This window comes from Lissotriton vulgaris, chromosome 9, assembly GCF_964263255.1.
Source record: "Lissotriton vulgaris chromosome 9, aLisVul1.2, whole genome shotgun sequence".
Taxonomy (NCBI): Eukaryota; Metazoa; Chordata; class Amphibia; order Caudata; family Salamandridae; genus Lissotriton; species Lissotriton vulgaris.
Window position 1 is genome coordinate 1,127,654,949 of NC_141697.1, and position 20,192 is coordinate 1,127,675,140.

A 20,192-nucleotide genomic window follows, 5' to 3' on the forward strand; every position below is an offset into this window, starting at 1 on the left:
GCCATAAAAGAACAAAGTGGTGTTGGTCCTTTCAAACACATTCCGGTGGGAATCAAGAGATGAAAAGGAAAGAACACTGATAGCTACACTTTTCCTGCTTTACTGTTAATGTGGTTACCACTGTAAAGACAACATGTTCTGGGTGTATTGGGACCCTGCTATGTGAAATTGGTTAAGCTTGATTCTGCCTCATTGTGTTCTATATATTCCTTTCCTCATTTAAAATTCTGCAGGGCATCTTTGGTCCTCTGAGCAGGGATTGGCTGTGCTGAGGGAGCTGTCAACTGCTGTGAGAAAGGAAGATGGGTGGGGTATTAGACCTGTCATCTTTAGCGTGGTCTTCCCCCACCATTTTGACATTTGCCTCTAATTTTTGCTGATTCTTTTTGTTTGCCTTAGGATTCTGACCACTTTATCTCTGCTAACCAGTGCTAAAGGCCATGTGGCTCTCTCATAAATATGACAACATTGGTGAATACCTGTTTGGCATATTTGTTGTACTGGTAAGTCTCTTGCAGAGAGGTATACCATATACCCAGGGTTTGTACTTCAAATGCTACTAGTGGGCTGCAGCACAGATTGTGCCACCCATAAGAAGAAGCATTGTGTACCTGTCTTAGGCCTGCCACTTCAGTGCCTGTGTGTGCAGTTTACTACCATTTCGACTTGGCATTTAAAACTACTTGCCAAGCTTTAAGCTCCCCTTTTATTACATATAGGTCACCCCTAAAGTAGGCCCTAGGCAACCCTAAGAGCATAGTGCTATGTAAGTAAAAGGTAGGACAAGTACATTTATGTTTTGCATTTCCTGGAAGTGGCAAACAGCTCATTTTGTCCTTCACTGCTATGAGACCTACCCTCTCCTAGGCCCGCATTTGGAATTCCTTAATACACTTTTAAGCTGTAGCTCCTGATCAAAGAGGAGTAGCTTTTTCATGTTTCATATGTTTGCAATGGTAATGATAATTCCTCTTTACTGGTGAAGTTGCATTTAACATTGCTGTTTGAGAAAAATGCCACTTTTAGAAAGTGGACATCTCACTGTACTTACTGCTCTTTGTGCCTGATAGCCTGCCTCCAATTCAAGTCTGGGTTGGGTGACAGCTTAACTTTGTGTATTCACTCTAGACAGTCACAAGCACAGGAAGGTGAGGCGCATCTGCATTTTGAGCACTCATCTGCATTCTGATGGGTCCTCCTTGGCAGGGCGTAATGGAAGGAGCTGACACTTATACTTCAATAGGTTGTGTCATGTCCACACTCAAAGCACTGATATACACCCCCCCACCCCACACACACACACACACACACACACACACACACAGTAGCCAGGCAGATAGGACTGGGTTAAAAGGGATCCTTGTGCACTTCAGAGAGTTCCTTTGAAGTCACCCCTACATTAAAAGCACTAAAATCAGACACTTCGGTATCTTGAACTTCTGTCAGATGGACTGCTGTGTTACTTAAAGGACTCAACTGGGATGATTTTCCTGGAAGGACTGTTTTTCTGCATGTTGCCCTGCTGCCTGCTGCTCCCTGACTCTGCTGGAAGGAGAGCTGAATTCTGCCTTCCCTCCAAGTGATTTCCAAGGACTTGCTGGCTTGCCACCTGTTTTCTAAAGTCTCAGGGACACAAAAGACTTCCTGCTGGTGCTGCTGGACTCTACCTTCCGTGAGTCCTGCCCTTGCCTGAGGGGCCCCCTCTAAGTTCTGTACATCTAACAAAAGGGTCAGGGGGAGAGATCAATGAAAAATATATATAATTCCACATATTCAGTTAAAGAATAAAAAGAATCAGAAAAAGAGAGGTAAACAGTGGTTGAAGAAGCCTTTTTAGACAGTATTACAGATATCAAAATTCCATATTTATTACATATAATACAAAAATAGTTATAAAAAAGAGATATGCTCAAGACAAAAGTGCTGGTGTACATAAAGGGAAACATATATCACAAACCAAACAGGTGGCAAACAAAACCATTAAATGTTGGAATAAAGGAACAACATAAACATGAGTATTGTGTCCTTAATTCAATTTGGGCGGCAGAAAAGCTTCAATTGCGTTTCGACCGCTATATTATTTTTTAAAATTTTTTTTTTCTTTTTTTTTTGTCCTCATTAGCAGTCGATCCAACTGTGCTCTTATCTGTACAGACAAGAGGCCAGACCCCCCTATAGCACCAAGAAGCCCAATAGTAAGCTCCAAGTACTCAGAGAGTCAGTCCCCACGTCACTAGCAGAGCTTGGACGAACATTCTCCCCTCAGACCAGTTCGGCCAGTTGTCCAATAGCTGTACGGTGCCTCGACCGCTATATTATTGTGCGGTCATCTTCAGGACTCGAAATTTGCTTGAGCGATATATATCTATCTAACCAATCTTTACTTATGGTCATCCATAGGTACTTTGTGAAACAAAGATAGCGGGTAAAGACACGCTACATCTAGATTACATCTTAGTGTCAAGGCAGTGGCTCCAATTCTTTTACCAACTACTCGCCTCATTACTTGGAAACTGAAAATTCTAGGGAAAGAAATTGTTCCGCGTCCGTATCAGCTTAAGTTCTGGGTCTCAGAAATGGATTCTACAGCTGATTTCTGCAAAAACTGACATATTGCATTGACTGCGTGAGAAATTCTGTCACATCTCCCTTCGACGCCATGCTCGAAGACAGCGGTTAGACAGCGTGCAGGGCTCAACAATGCATTGCATTCACTTCAACAGAGCTCAACTACAATGCGGGACCCCCTATGCGTAGCTTGACAAAGACGCATTAGGCTCTCCACATCAACACTTGCTCCAGCGAAGGTATTTCTTCAGAGGGACCTGTCTGGGCCTCTTATCCAGCCTGCCCTACATCGGGGTCGGTATGAACTTTGGATTCGTACTGGTTCCTCGTGACCTCAAATAACCTTTTAACCGCTAGTGACTTCTAAGCAATTTTTTTGGTTTATTCTTTAAAAATGTATATCTCTGCTTCTACTTATTGGATTTCTGTTGCGTTGGTCTCATTTTGCTCAGATAAATATTCTCTATTGTTTGTGGTGTTTTCATTGTGTTATTGTGTGTGTCTGTTGCACAAATACTTTAAACATTCCCTGTGTAGATATGCCTGACTACTCTCTACCAAGCTACCAGAGGAGGAGCACAGGTTACCTTTTAGTGTGTATCTAGCTTACCCGGACTATAGTGTTGGTTCCTGCCTGGCCTGGGTGCATACCTTGGCCAACCAGAATCACATTTCTAATGGAGAAATTTGGTGTGTTGGTACAGTGGGTGATTTATGGAGACATTTGTTGTGTAGTACTTGAGATAAGTTACCTCCCCATAAAATAGATCATCTATCACCAGAGACACTGACAGCAGGCAAGCTGAATGTGTGATGTGTATGTTTGATGGTGTCTATGTATTTGTGAGTATGTTCCTTTCCAAGGCACAAGCTGTCATTGAGGAGCATGTGATGGTGTCTGGCTACGTTTATGGCATTTTGACTTACATGTGGCATTTTATGAGTATTAAGGTGAAAGGACTGGCACATGACCTTTAGCTGGACCACATCATGGCATGCCCAAAAGCCAGTTTTTGTAAGTGAATGAATGCAATTTTTCATTTTCATTTTCTCATCCTGCCCCTTTCAAGTAGGTTCTCATTAATATTAGAAATATGCTTTATGGGAAAATGGAATGAAGTGGAAGGTAGAAATGGGGAGATTGTGTTGAAAAATTGTACCAGTCTGTCTCAGATTATATAACCAAATAATTTGAAATTGAGTTTTTAGCTAATTTCTTTGCGAAGTTGTGGTGAAGTATGCACTATCTGTTTGCGTTATTTCCAAATTTACTTGTGACAAGGAGGCAATGGCTACAAAGGATAGTCTGATTTTGTGTGCAGTCCACTAACTTCAAAACAAACGAATTGGATTTGAAAATAGTGTTGTAAAAAGGACTAATTGTTTTCCTGGGAGGAGGCATGCGGATCCCCCTACCTACCCAACTCACCGTTATACAGTCGGGTTTGCTTTGTTTCTATAATTGGTGTTATTCCACCACCACTTTGTAAGTCCACAAGCTGCTTCGGATTGTGCCGCTGCTAGTTCCCCATCCTACTTCCCTTTTGTCCATTGGTATGCTTCTTCTGCCTTCTTACTTAATCTATACCCCGCACCCTGCCTACGTTTTCAGCCTAAAAGCAACATGCATAGAGCGGTGGGTAAGCCACCTATCCTGTTATGCTATGCTTAGTTGTATAGTGCACAAATCACCCAGGAGGGTATCCTGGAGCTGAAAAGGCCTTCTGTATTAAAGTTTTGCTTGCCATCAATGGTTTTGTATGTGTAGCAAGGGGCTCTTTGTTGTAGTTCTTGGTTTCTTTTATATTATAGAAATGAGGGAAGAATGTTACCCAAGCCACCAAATGGGACTGTGATAACAACAAGGGAGTCTTTAACAAAAACTGCCTTTTATTCTTGGATGTGTCTTGCTTTAATGTGCTAATACTGTGGGCCTGATTCACAAAGGTCCTCCTCACTCGTAGCTGATGCCTTGAGGCCGTGGTGGAGTCTCCACACAATGAGAATTGCAGAGCTTCCCCCATGACTGTGGGGCTTCTGCCGCGAGTGCGGAGACGCTTTGTTAATCAGGCCCTGTGATTCCATGTGTAAGCTCATTAAGCCCAGACCTATGGACTACTAATGCTTGTTTAATTGTGTGCTTGTTTTAAAATTAGTAGTAACAATGAAACACATACGTACTCACAGAAACACACATCAACAGTGCAACAATAATGTCAATGGTTTAACCAATGCTTGATTTGTAAATAAACAAGTTCTGGGGCCCAAAGTTTTCCTCAGAGGCCAACAGCAGGTATCATTGAAGGTTGGGGTGCTGAATACCACGGCTGCTTAGTCTTGATTGCGTCTCATGCCTCTTTTATCAACCACTAGACACTCACTGCTCCTCTATTTTTCCCTTCCAGGTTCTTTCTCACCCTTGCTTTCTATCTTTGTCACTGTTTTTTCTTCTTTCTCTTCCTCCTTCTTTCCCGCTTTTGCATTTTTCTCTGTCTTGTTCTGGATCAATGTCTGATTAGGACAAATACGTGTAGGTCCCCAAAAATGATTTGCAACTACCGGCTCAAATTCAGCACTGGGTTTAGAGGTGCACCATTTTTAGTTACACATTTCATTCAGACTTATATACCACTAATGATATTCAATTGTAGGAAACATACACTTACCAGAAATGCACAAAGCATATAAAATGTGATGAAATAAATAATGGCAAAGTTGCTTCCACATGTGTATTCTTCACCTGGGTTGTAATCGGACTCTGGATCACACCGTTTTCCAGGTAAACAGGCTAGCATGATATCCTGCCAAGCTTCACCAGTTGCACATCTGGTGGATAAAAATAAGAAAAGGAAATAATCATGACTTAGAGATCCCAGAAATGGCTTTGTCATGCTCAGCATCTATTAATCAAACAACCCATGAAATGTCACCTTTTCACAATCATACAGAAAACTGTCAGATAACAAGTTGCCTCAATCAGGAGTGCTGAAAGTGCCTAGACAATATACTTATTAATTGACAAGGGGTCAATTGATGCCATTTGTGTTGAAAAGCATTTGACATAGGAGGGCAGGTGTATGCATTTCAAAGACATCTGCCTGCAACTTCCAATGATCCGTTTTGTTTTGGTAGAACACTGCACACAGAGTGATTATACTGCCTTATCAGGAAGCACAAGGACGGAGCAGTGCTGCATGGGTCTACTCTGCTGATCAGCGGCCCTTGACCTGTGGTCCAGGGACACCCGACGCCTACTCTGCTGCTCAGTGGTCCTTGACCTGTGATCCAGGGACCCCCGGCGCCTACTTAGAAAATAAATAATATTAACAGCTTAATAAAAAGTGTGTATATAAAAACAAATTAAAATTTAGAATTGAAAATTTTAAAATGTTTGGAATTTAAAATTGGAGGCTAAAAATTATGGGGCCGATTATGATTGCGGTTTTTCCGCATCCTCGGGGCCGGCGGAAGCCACCGCCGGCCCAGAGGATGCGGAAAAACCGCAGCGGACTGACCAAGGACCCACCGCCACATTAGGATGGCTGGTGGGTCCTGGTTTCCGTCCGCAGCTTTTCCGCCGCGGTCGGCTTACAACCGCGGCGGAAAAGCTCTGATATGGTGACGGTGTCTCTCAGACACCGTCCGCCATATCAGGATGGGCTTTTAAAAATGCTTTTCCACGGCGGGTTTTCCGCCGCGGAAAAGCATACGGATCTTCACTGCGGGGGCCCATTGCGGGCCCCCTAGGTGAAGGGGGGGTGGGGGGTGCACATGGGGGGTACCTATGGTACCCCCCTATAGGTACCCCCCTGCATTTGCATGCAGAAAGCGGCAGGCACCGCGCGGTGCCTGCCTCTTTCTGCATGCAAATGCAATGCGTGCATTTTTAACATTGCCGCGGGTGCAGCTTGAAGCTGCACCCACTGCAATGTTAAAAATAGAGGATGTGACCGCCAGGGTGGAGGTCACATCCTAATTGCACAGGAGGGAACTCCGCATGCCATGCGGAGGTTCCCTCCTGCTCTGGGGTCGCGGACGGACGCAAGTCCGTCCGCGATCCTAATCGACCCCTAAGTTGGTGTCCTCAGATTTATTCACTTGAGCAGTGCAAATGCATCAAACCGTATATATCAAATCGTGGAGTGGTGTGGCTCACTGGTTAGAGGCGGCAGACCCGAGAGCAGAGGACGGCCCGGGACCAGGGTTCAATTAACAACGCGGCAGGGTCGTGGACCAGGGTCAGCGGACTTGATAATTCTCATCTCTGTGCCTACTCTAATGAGGGATCATACTCGGCAACTCTGGGCATTAGCTTGCCTCATCTCCACAACGGCCCCCCACATACGCCGGGGATGCCTGGTTTCACCTTGGAGATACCCAGTAGGGACCATCTCACAGGGAAAGCCAGGACGGGTTCCCCTAGTGGTCTACTGCGCAGAGATACTCCTTCGGGAGTCGATTCTAGCGCATTACAAACCCACAATTAATTCATTAATAGTATGGAAGATGGGTGGCCGGAATTGAATTTAGAAAAGCCTCAACCTTCCCATTAAAAAGAAAAGTTTGAATTTTTTATATTTGTTTGTGAACTAAACACAATATTTCCTTATTTGTGAATGGGTTTAATGAGTGGTTGTTTCTGTGCATTCCTTTTTTTGAGGTTCAAATCATCAAAATTGCTTAAGCCAGGAACTCCAGCTTCCAGTAATAAATCAGTGGGGGTCTTAGATTCCAATAAAGATTCAGTGGGGTTCCCCGGATTCGAGTAATGATTAAGTGGGGTGTAAAGAAGTCATAAGATTAGGAAGCACTGCTGTAGATGTCTGAATTTGATTTTTAATGCCTTGTTTAGATAGCTTGGCTTATTTGCAAGAGAGGCATTGGGAGCCAGTGTTGTGAATTACTTCTCCTGCTTGTCATTAATGTATCACTTTTGCCGTCTATTGAACAGTAGAAGAGGATCCAATAGGAGAACGTTGGGAGCAGTACTCACTCTCAGCTGGTTGACACTCAAGGTTGGTCAGGAATAAACTTTATATGTGCATTACTTCATGCTGTGTGTCTTTCATTTTTTTCAGAGATGATCCCAAGCTGATGTTACCTTGCACAGAACACTACATTATGACAACAGGCACAAGACCTACCTATTGCTCTAAAATACAAACTTTTAGAAACATATTGTTGATGGCCACATTGAAAAGTGTGTCATTTCCTGCCTGGAACTCATAAAAGGTGATGGGAGGAATGCTTGAAATAAGCCTAACAACTTGCAATGGCTTGGCATAGCATTCCAACCAATCTTACTTTTGTCTATCATGCCGCCTTATTTTGTCCCAGCCATATGCAAATCAGTCTAGACCCTGCTCCAATAAGTTGCTACTTGTCAGTCGGGTTAGTTGCTACAGCAAAACTGCAGAGCATAGGTTGGCCCAATGTATCTCATTTGTTGAAGATTACGGTAATTTTAAAGGACATTTAGAGAAGCTGCATTGTGCATTGAGAAACTAATGAGCTCCTGTTTGTATTTTCTTCCTGTAACCTGAGGAGAGCGTTTTATGGGAACCATGTGTAGATACAGCAAATGCATGAATTGTGTGATTTAAGCTAGAGCACAGCAGACCTTTTCCAGACATGCTTTTCGCCACTTTCAGGACAGCTTAGAGTAGAGTATGGTGCTCTCTTTAGGGGAAAACTGATTTACTTAACCATTTTCCTTTGGAACAACTTTACATTAGGCCTGGGAGGTAACTTCTGTTCCACTCGCAGAATTTGCGGAATTTGGGTAATTTCACGTTCCGCGGAGAATGCGAAATTGGCCAAAATTCTGCGTTCCGCGACTACGCGAAATTTTTTGCTTGTTTGCGTTCTCAAAATGCGTGTTCGCAAGATATTTCCCCCCAAGCACGCAAACAGCGATTGCGAACAGGAAAAAAGCATCGGGAACAAGCAAACCAGCGCGTTCATGGAATTTCTGCGTGTTCGCTGAGAATTTTTACCGTTTCGCGGAGATTTGCGTAACTCGATTACGCAAATTCCGCCCACCCCTACTTTACCTTATTTCATCATTTTGCTTATATGACTTTGATTTTGAACATTTACTATTTACATTCATGCATTGCTTTTTGATTGGCACAAATTTGATGATATTGATCTGTAAACATTTGACCTTTCAATAAATCTTTACGATTTGAAAACTTAATCACTCTGTTTTCCTCGAGGAGACTAATTTGCTTTACATTATTTAAATGTATTGGTTTGATGACTAGCTTCAGTTGCAGATTTCAATTCTCTGGATAACGATTTATACGATCCGAATTTGCATGAGGAAAAAAGTTAAGACGTGTCATCACTGAATGACGATCCAGTGTGATCTCACAGGTATCTTTCAAAAACTGGTTGTTAGTTTGAAAGTTCTCAAGTTGCATATATGATTTCTAAGTACATGCTATCTTCGCTGCAAAATCCAAAAGGGGAAAGTTACTTTGATTATAGCAATATTTCAGCTTAATTGGCATTATAAATAGATAGCTATGTGACATTTGATAATTGCACGTTATGCAACTGGCTAAAAGCAATAAAATGTGTCAAATTAGTACAGAGTATGAAATAAGTAGAATGTGACTACGGTAATGGGGGTTGACAGACTAGCCTGGGAGCTCATGAACACTACTTTTTTTTAATTCTGCTGTGAACATTGAAGGGGAAACGTGTAATTAAATTAGCTGTAACAAAGAAACTTTAAGCTTAGCTTTTGGAATAGCTGCAGCTCGTGTTCCATACAATGAACAAGCTACTATCATCAACGTTTACTTCATCTTCCAGTTGTTACCAGAAATATAATCAAGTGTCAGACTAAATTAACACTCCAGGTCACCCCAAAACTGGGCCACCTGCTGCGTTAGAGTGAGGTGAGACCTTTGGGTGTTGGTGGTTAAGCCGAAGTTGTGAGGAGAGCCCACATGTGCGCTGGGATCCCAAGGTAAACCTCTGATAAAGTCTGTTGGCAGGTAGAACTGCAAGATGAAAATAGACTTCCAGGAGATCCAGGAATGCCAACAAAACACCCAGATTCAGGGCCAGTAAGACTTGGATCAAAGATAGTATCTTGACTTTGCCTCACCAAATGAAGAAGTTCAGAAAGTGCGGATCCAAGATGGGTCTCAGACCTCTATCCTTCTTGGGTAGCGACACATATTGAGAGTAGAATTTCATGCCTCTTTCTTCTAAAGGACCACTTCTATGGCCCCATGCTCAGCAGGGCATGGACTTCTGACTCCAAAATTGAGGAATATACAGAAGAGCAAATGCCTATGGAAAAATGGAGGTGCGATGGGTGGGTCAGGAATGTAGGGCACACTCCCTGTGCATTAAGTGGATGATCCAGAGATTCATTGTAACTGACTCTCGATTGTTAGAAAAATGAGACACTCCCTCCTTCAAGAAGATTGTGATGTATGGGGGAAATCAGAGATATTTTGAGGCAGAAGAGTCAATAAAGAATGGTGTACACTGGATCGTCTGCTGATGGCCTCCCATAAATCCATGCCTGCCTCAAAGAGAGGAGAGTTGTACATTTGTTGGGGTGCATGGATTGGCAGAGAGGGCTGTCTCAGCTGGAACTGTACTGCTATTGAATAGCCACATCTTTTTCTGTGCTTTTAACCCTTTCGCTGCTCATGACGAGCTCAGCTTGTCATGAGGCACGGTTGAGCTGTGCTTATGATGAGCTGAGCTTGTCATGAACAATGGGAAACAGTGGCCTGCAGCACAGGAGGGGAATTGCCTTAGCAGCGATGAGGTTAATGAAACTGTTTTGCTGGGGTGGCTTGGCCCAGTGATCAAACTATAGCTCTAATGATCTTGAAATGTTCCATGGAGGAGATGACCTCTCTCATCACAACTGCTCACCATCAAGGGCATGTCCAAGAGAATAGTTTTACTCCTGAGAAGTCAGTGCAGCACGTCAAAGTAACACAGCATGACTACTGGATCGAGGCACAGAGTGTGGACTGTGCTACAGGATTTGTTCGGAAATGTTGGAAATTTTGTTATCTGAATTACTAAAAGGCCTTTTCATGCGATCTGGTAGGGTGATTAGTGTGCTTTTGACCAATTCCTACAGGGCGTGAACAGATTTAGCCAGTAGGCAGGTAGCTTCAGCTTTACAGAGGGCAAAACTAGTAGAAGCAAAGACTTTACAAGCACATAGGGTGAAGAGTTTTAGATTCTCTATTAGGAGCTGCATTCCAAAAGGAATTCTGATTTTGATTTGAAGAAGAATCTTTGACCACCAGACAATGCAGTGAAAGGTGAGATGACAGAAAGAGTGGATCACCAGGAGCATCTCTGGCATCTGGCTAACTCTCTGTGGACAGCTGGGCCCGGTAAGGGAATCTACTATGAAGCCATGACAGGGTCCTAAAGTGCCTCTTTAAAGCGGAAGCTAGGTCTTCATCAATGAGAAGGATGGCTGCAAGATCTCAGTTAAAATGTAACACTTCACATCTAAAGAAAACAAGGTCAGTTTCACAGCTTCAGATGCTTTTTGTACAACAGTGGGGAATGAAGAGGCTTCCTCTGAAGGGGCTAGAAGGTTAAAGGGTGTCCTCTTCTGGTAAAGAGTCCAGCTACTTGCATTTTATATGACCTGGTGCAAGACGGAATACATTTTTTGGGCAGAAGAAGGTTATCAGTCACTAAATCATCCACTTCTGTGTGGATATAAATATTATTAGTCATTGCAAGGGGCTCAGAGTCAGACTCAAACAAACATCTCTTCCCTTAGAAGGTATTCTGCCAAGGTTACATCAGCTCTGAAGGAACCACAGAACGAATTGGGGATGGCATTCTGTCAGGCTTCAACCTCTTCTTGGGCAGTGCGGCCAGAGCACAAGGTGGTGGGGCATATGGAGCATTGGGGTCGAAGCAGTCAATGTCACCAAGCCTGTAAGATTGTGCTCTACCTTTGGGGGCAGTCTAGGGGAAAGGGAACTGTCCAAACTAAATCCAGCATTACCAGGCCTCAACTTGAGTGGGGTCAGTTGACGGAGTCAGGAATGGAGTGGGGCAGATTGGGATAGACTGGAATGGGATAGATTGGAGTGGGTAGTTGGGGAGGGTTAGAGTGGGTGGGGTAAACCAATGTGGGGGGAGTTGCATGAAGTGGGGTAGATTGGAGTAGGCTGGAGTAGAGTAGGGTGGATTGGTCTTCAGTGGAGTGGGGGATTGGAGTAAAGTGCACAGATTGTCTTGAAGTGGGGTAGAATGGGGTGGATGGAGTGGGGTAGCTTGGGGTGGACTTGAATGGGTTCAATTATGGTAGATTAGAGTAGGTAGATTGGGGTAGATAGGAGTGGGGTAGATTGGCCTGGAGTGGGGTATGCTAGAGTGACGTGGTTAGGGTTAGAGTGGGATATATTGGTATGGAGTTAAGTGGGATTTATAAGGCTAGATTGGAGAGGGGGAAACTGGGGTAGACTGGAGTGGGGTAGATTTGATTGGGGTGGGGTAGATTGGGTTGGAGTGGAGTGGGGCAGTTTGGAGTTAGGTAGATTGAAGTAGATTTGAGTGTATTGGGATAGACTGATGTAGAGAGGGGAGGAGTGGGGTAGACTTGTGCAGGGTAGAGTGGAGTGGGGTAGAGCGGATTGGGGTAGATTGGGGTTGATTTGAGTGTAGTGGGTATACTGGACTGGAGTGGAGTGGAATGAAGTAGAGTGGAGTGTGATATTTTGGAGTAGAGTGGGGTAGATTACGGTTGACTCGAGTGGAGTGCAGTTGACTGGAATGGAGCTGTGGCTGTAAGGCTACATCTCTTGCACTTAAGTGCAGAGGAATATAGGGCACCTAAAGCGCTTACAGTGGAATGCATATGAGAATGAGGACTTAGGCACAGGTTTTAACATGAAATGATCTTCAGTTTGGATTCCGGGAGGGGTTTGGAATGGTGGAGCAGGCCCTCAATCTTAGCCTGATAGTGGGCAAATATACCCAAGCAAAGAAGGACACGGTCTATATGGTGTATGTAGACCTGTCCGCCGCTTTTGATTGCGTCTCGCACGCAAAACTCTGGATGGTTTTAAGACAAATGGGAGTGGATCCCCCTCTTTTAGATTTTTTGAGAGAGCTTTATTCTAAAGCCTCTGCGAGGGTGCGTTTTGGCGCAAAGGGGGAGCTGACAGCATCTTTTGGAGTGGAGCGTGGAGTCAGGCAGGGGTGTGTCCTGGCCCCCTTTCTCTTCTCATTGTACACGAATGGCTTGGAGGAAGAGATGCTGAGGGGGGCCAGGATCTCCCGCAGGTAAAACAGCGCCTGATTCCTGCTCTGCTTTATGCAGATGATGCTGTCATTCTGGCACGCACTCCGCGCGAATTACATAAGTCCCTGAATAGGTATACGGATTTCATGGGTGGGTTGGACCTACATGTGAATGTCAAAAAAACGTTTGTCATGGTAGCAGGCAGTGGGAAAAAACGAGCAAAGGATATCTATCTCAAAAACCAAAAACTTGAGATAACTGCCCAGTACCCGTATTTGGGTATCATGGTTGACGAAAGGCTGAACTGGAGGCCAGCAGTAGAGGAAAGGTGTCTTCTTTTTAAAAGAGCTATAGTGGCCCTGATGAGTTTCTCTCAGAGACTGCGGAGGAGGGCACCTGTGGAGCTCCTAAAAATTTATAGCGCCAAGTGTCAGGCGATTGCACTGTATGGGGCGGGAGTCTGGGGACACAGAGTTGTTAGCGCCCTTCAGGTGGCAGAAAACACCTTCCTCAGATTCCTTCTAGCAACACCGAGACGCACCTCAATCTACGCATCCCACTTGGTACTTGGAATCCCCTATTTAGAGGATCTGTTAAAGATCCAACCATTATTGCTTTGACGGCGCATCTGGACCTCTGACAAAAATGCGCTGACACAGGCAATCGTGGTAGACTCAATGGCTCTTGATCAATCCTTAAAAATAACATGGCTTCTGTATATCAGAAACTTCCTCAAAGATCTTAGCATTGAGAAGTATTATCTTCACCCCGAAGGTATTATTGATCTACCAAAGAGAGCGTTGAAACAACTGGCTCTGAGACACCTAGAGTCCTTGAGGTTGACCTCTGAGTCGACAAAAACCTCGGTCCTCCATGCCAACATGATCCAGGTCACATACTTTATCCAGCCTTATTTAACATTGTAGATTAGTACGTATGATAGAATGTTACTGACAAGATTCAGACTAGACTTTTTCCATAGATTAGTAGCTTTTCCCGAGAGAAATAGGTGGGACTCAATTCTCCCTGCCTGTCCCTGTGATGAGGAATCAATACAGACTAATCTTCACACAATATTGTTTTGTAAATTCCATCATCCACACCGGAAAATCTGGCTACTACCACTATTAAGGCGATGGGGACTTAGACAATGTTGTCCTGCAATGCTACGTCTTCAACTGCTAGAATCTGAATATGTTTGCTATCAGGTCCTTAATTTTCTAAAATGCGTTATGAAGCATAGGAAAAACCTGTAAAATTCATGCTGGATTTAGTCCCAGATGACGCAATGAAATAACTTGATTCTTTGTTTTAAACATATTAATTTGTCTTTTTCCGAATTTTATTTTGTAACATGATCTCTCTTTTATTATGAAATTGTATTATCAAATGTTGCTTTTATGGTTTTCCAATGTGTAAAGCCGAATAAAGAAATTATTATTATTATTATTAACATGAAATGGAGTACTTGCTCTGCTGCACAAAACAGAAGCACTTTAAAGAGATAGACACTTTGTATGTGCAGAGAAGAGGTGGAATACATATGAGACTGAGGATTCAGGTTTTAAGGAGAAATGAATTAACTGCAGCGTTGTCCAGAATTGAGGCACTTTAAAAAGCCTCATACTTTGTGTTTGAAAAGGCAGAGATGTGTCAAAAATGTTTATATTGCTTAGTGGCAGCCTGGGCTGAAGCATGTGACTGGATTGTTTATCTGAAAGACTATGGGAGTCCAGTTTCAGACTAGTGTATGCTTTAATCAGACACATACTTTGTATGCTCAGCGAGGAGGAGCAGCCTACAAACACATGCAGTCACACGACTGCTTTAATATTTTGTTCCATTTATTTTGTGCTATAAAAGGAGGCACCAAACTGTAAAACAAAGTCACAAACTGCTTTAATAGTACGAGTCATTTGTTTGGTGCTGTAAAAGGCTGTGCGGAATTCCAAAACAATTTAAGGCAACAACAAACAAATCTAAAGGACGGAAGTTAAAAGCAACTTAAAGATGTAGCATGGAAGTGGAAATGATAGACAGAGTTTTTTTTTTTAAAGTACCCTGAATCACAGTGAGAGTGTCAGGACAGCGGAAGGACGCTAATTAAATTAAATCAATTTGTACTTGGTCCATGCTCCAGAGACATAGTGACGTGAGGCATATGGTGGCCAATTAGGAGACAGCTAGAAAGAATGACATTTAAGCCAGAAAATGGTAAGCAATGGACGGGTTCTCAGCCCTTTCCTGTATATAATATCCCTCACAGCAACAGCGCTTGCGTGGTGCTGTTAGGCGAGATCTAAAAAGGTAGGTTAAATTAAAGTCGTTCATTGAGCTACCCGTGCTTAGAGTCAAATATTACTTAGCCTATTCAGTGAATTTAGACCAATCGACTTGAGCACTATACTTTTCAGAACACATTTAAAATGTACCTGAACAGAAGAAGGACGGCTTGTGGGAATGTCTGGAAATTGTTGTTTCTATTTATTTGAGTATGATCCCTCATGGCAATTTTACCAAACACCTGCAAAGATAGGAAAAATTATTATTTATTGTGACTCAAGACAAAATCATTTATGAAGTGCATGTTTGTCCACGTGGGGACCGTACAGTATGATTTGGTAACATGTTTCACTATTTGCCTGTAATGGTAGCTGTCTTGAACATTTGTGAAAACCATTAGGATTTGAAATATCAACATTCCAAGTGTGCTGCCTTCTTATCTCAATATTGAGGTAACCTGGCATAGCCTGAATGTTTCCCATTTTCAAGGAGCACAGATTTTTCAAATCAGTCTACTATAGCACAGAATTATTAAATTAAAGGAGGGGGTAGTAAATCAAAACAAACAAAACTGACATTGTAAAGCTACATGTCTGACATAATTCTCTACCAAGGGTACCTTTTTCATTGTCATAACCATTTAGTATTCTATGTGGCCTACATTGAGTTCCTACATATTCAACAATGTTTTAGATAGTGACATGCAAGTTCTGCTTTTTAACGCACAAACATATGTTTACTAACAATGCCCTGCTCCGTCTGAGTAATTGAAGATCGATCTGTTTCACAGTAATGGGATATCAGCTAATTCTCAGGCATGCTATGGCGTAGCAATGGGGAGGGTTGGTCCGCTCCTGGTGGCACGACTTTTGGGGGAGGCTGCCTTCCCCCAGCTCTTACCTGCTGTCTCAGGCTGCAATCACCACCACCAGCTCTTCAATGCGGCCGCTCTGGGGCGGCAAACGCAGGGATCGCCATGGCGGTCTATGGTATTGCTATGCCACTGATGGACAAGCAGGGTATTGATAATATGAAGATCAGAACAATGATCGTGAATTATAATTACAAGTAAGTAATATTTTTCACCATGATTGGACCTTTATCATTTATTAAACCTTTTTAGAACCTAAACAGTAAACACCACCTCCCAAGAACCCAGGAGGTGGAATGGGGAGACTCATAATTTTTCAGGTGTTGAAAACTTAAAGTAAAATCACTAATAAAACTAACATTAAGAAACCGAACAAGGCATATCCAGTAAGTGTACTTGCCCTCGAATCGGTATCTAATCAATAATTATTAAAAAAGGCAGAGGGCTGTCTCTAGGCAATTGATCGCATATCCCTGCAAATGGTAAATTATCTAGCAATGCAGCACGTGGAGCTTTGCTCTGTTCCAATGGATACTGGGGCCTACTGGGCAAAGGGATTTCTCATTAGCATAATGTAAACTTGGAGACAACTCATCAAGATATAGAATCTTCTGACCGAGATGCCCATGCTTCAGAAGAACAACTGACTTATTTCTAATGGATACACTTTGCAGTGTTGTGAGACTATTTGCGCTAGGATCCTTGCGGTTCTGGGCGGACTCAAAAGAGGAATCATGTAACTAGCTTGTGTGGTTATTAACAAGTATGACGTAATCAGAAGCAGTGTATGATTGTATGCTGAGGAATAAAGATGAAAAATCCAGAGCTCCTTGTGTACCGTATTCATTTGCATGCCCCCTGCTGGGAGGATGCTACAAATGACGACGAGGGCGGGATCTGTGCCCCAAAGAAACAAGACAGCTCACCTTGAGAAGTTGCAATGCTATAACAAACTCCTTGTGTGTGCCATGTGCACCCAATTTGATGAGAAGAAGTTCGAAGTTAGCATGTGCGGAATCAAAGCTCTGCTCCAGCCCATAAACATCCCTTGAAGAAGGTGAAGGCTCTGCTGAGAAGAGCATTTGGAAAGCCTGCCAGAATCTGTTTTAAAGGCAGCAATAACCACTGCGTCACGCTATAATACAGAGCCAGTATCCATGCAAAGCAAACTCTGAAGGCAGTGACAGCCAGGCATGAAAAGGCAAACTTACTTACCAGCATGAGTGAGGAAAGTTTCATTAGACCTCGAATCAGGTGTGATGACCAGACCCGATTAAGACGCTGATGCATACGCAGCGGCAAAAGACATCCAGTGTTGTGAAAGGCCTTCGCAATAGTGACATTTTTCAATGGATTCAGAAAAGAGCGCAAAGTACCAATGTTGCAAGGGCCGAAGAAAGAGCAAATCGACAAGCCGTTGATATGGAAGTTGGAACAGCGAAAAATTAATCAGCATTGATCATAAAAAGCAAACGCAAGTGCAAGGTAGATCAGGCAAGTCGACGTCCGCAAAGAAGATAAAGTTATGTTTCTGATGTGGGCTTTTATTTCAACATGAAGGCAAATATCCAGCCAATGGACAAATGTACTACTGTTGCGGTAAAGAGAAGCACTTCATAACAGTTTGTAAAGCAAAAGAGAAACTAACTATGTCATGGCGAGAACAGAAAATGGATGCCTGGAGGTTCCAGAAGCATTCTCACCATGCCAAAAAATCCAAGAAGCAACATCAGTTATAACATCTAGCAAACAGACAAATGGCCTGATTACGAACTTAGCGGCAGGGTAACTCTCTGTCACAAATGTGACGGACATTCTGTCTGCTGTGTTAGAAGTTCCATTGGATTTAATGGAATTGTAATTTGGTGGACAGGATACCTGTCACATTTGAGAAGGAGTAACCCTGTACGCCATGTTCGTAATCAGGTCTAAAGTCGATCATTGTTAACTTCATCCTAAAAAGGCTCATCAAAGTAATTATCGAGTGCCAGTGAGGAATATGGATGTACACTGATGGCCCTGACCAAGGAATGACAGGTACATGTAGGTTTGGCTGCTTGACTGGAAGAACAAACAACAAAAGCGAACCACCAAATGAAACAATGGAATTCATTTGGACATTGCCCCAAATTTACAGTGAGGGTCAAAGGTTGCCCATAACCTTTATTATAGACAATGATGCATCGATTAACATCATGCCCGACAAAAGGCCAACAGCCTATCTCCTGTGCCACGCCTAAACCCACCAAACATGGTGGTATAAGTGAGCTGCTTCTAAACCCCCGTTGCAGGGTCAAGGTTCATTCACAGTGACATTGAAACATAAAGCAGTATAAGTGCAAGCGTCAATTCACATTCTTCAAGGAGCTTCATCCAGCACCTGCCTACTCAGTTTTTCCTCTACTGATGACACAGGACTGATATCTCTCAATTAAAACTTCCACACTCAATCTGATGTTGAGAGTCAAATCCCATTGTTATTTCACAGGATAGGCTGACTCAAGACAATGAAAGTGCGACTTCACATCAATAAGACATTTGCAATGTTGCCCAGCAGCACTGCAGAGTTGTTTTCCACTTGCAGGAAGCTATTAAAAAAGAATTAGAAACACTGTTGAAACATGAAATCATTGAGCACTCCACTGGTCCTACGCCATGGGTTTCACCCATAGTGGTGGTGCCAAAAAAGGACAGTGAGGGTTCAGTGTGCATCTGTGTTAATATGCATCAGGCCAATAAAGCAACTGAGAGAGAAAGACATCCTGGTCTACACATAGCGGACATGACCATGCAACTAAACGGTACCAAAGTCTTCTCCCGTCTTGACCTGAACAAGAAATACCCTCAACTCAAGTTGGAAGAAAACTGCAGGTACATCACTACTTTTTCTACTCATGTTGGTTTGTTCAGATACAAAATGTTGAGTTTTGGAGTGTTGGCAGCTGCAGAAATATTTCAGGATGCTATACGTCGAACAAATCAACCTGTTGGTGCTTGGGGCAATTCTTGCTCAACATAACGGTCATTCCAATTCTCAAAGACACATTGTAGCCTATGCCAGTCGAAGCCTGTCTGACACAGAATGTGCCTATTTTCAGCTGAAGAAGAAGTGTCTGGCTGTAGTTTTGCCCTATGAACATTTTCATGTGTTTCTATATGGAAAGATTTCCCTATCATAACAGACCACCAAACATTACTCACCATTTGTGGAAATCCGAAAGTTAAGATGACCCTCACATTGAGAGGTGGGGTTTGTGACTGCAAGAGTATGACTATGCAATTGTACACATGCTGGGTAAAGACCAGATCCCTGCTGATTACTTTTCATGAGTAACGCTACACCACCTCAGTTCGACATCCAAAACAGCGAAGGAGTGCATTAACTTGATTGCGGAATCCAGTAAGCCAGCAGCTCTATCTATTGAACAGATTACTGCTTCTACTTATGCGAACAAGAACATGTTCATGCTCGAAGACAACATTTCAGCTTGATCCTGGAAGAAGAGTGTCTGCCCTTTTGCTGATGATGTTGAATTTAAAATATGTACAGGATGAACTGTCCGTGACCAAGGAAGGTGTTGTACTGAGAGGCTCGAGAATTGTCATTCCTGAGAGCCTAAGACAACAGGTCATTGACCTGAACTAGCCCACAGAGGACATTGTAGCACTGTAGATACCAAAAGAACCCTAAAAGACCGAGCGTGGGTCCCGGGTTTAGACGAGTGGGTTGGGAACTAAAAGAATGTCATCTTTGCAACTGCCTTTCCTCCAAAGTAACGTAACATCCATTAACAATGGGTGACCTTCCGAAACAAGTTTGGGAAAAAAGCTGCTGTTGATCTTTTTGGGTCCCTAGGAAACAGACATCATCTCAAGGTAATCATTGATGAGTATTCATGCTTATCTTTAGTAGAGAATTTGTCAACAATAGCTCATGACCAGGATGCATAACATATTTTCAGCGTGGGGTATCCCCACCATTCTCAAACCTGACAATGGTCTTCGAGTCAATAGTAAAGAATTCAGAGAGTTTCTAAGCCGACTATATGTCATGCATGAAAAAAGTACACCTCTGTGATCCCAAGCAAATGTTGTGGAACGATTCATGGGCACCCTCAAAAGAGTAATTTAGTGAGCATCTATGGAGGAGATCAAGTGAAACCAAGCCTGTGTCAAGCACTCCATGCTTATGGCCTATACACAATGGGTGAA

At 43.1% G+C, this 20,192-nt stretch overlaps 1 protein-coding gene across 2 annotated transcripts in view; it reads right to left on the minus strand.

The window, feature by feature from the left end:
• Nucleotides 1-20,192, minus strand: part of CACNA1D (calcium voltage-gated channel subunit alpha1 D) — a 1,282,477-nt gene that overhangs the window by 302,343 nt on the left and 959,942 nt on the right. For both annotated transcript variants that reach the window (XM_086939145.1, XM_086939146.1), the window contains 2 exons: nucleotides 15,259-15,350; nucleotides 5,235-5,394 (listed from right to left, as the gene is read on the minus strand). In XM_086939145.1, the coding sequence (XP_086795271.1) occupies nucleotides 5,235-5,394; nucleotides 15,259-15,350 (252 nt within the window). The remainder of the gene's footprint in view (nucleotides 1-5,234; nucleotides 5,395-15,258; nucleotides 15,351-20,192) is intronic.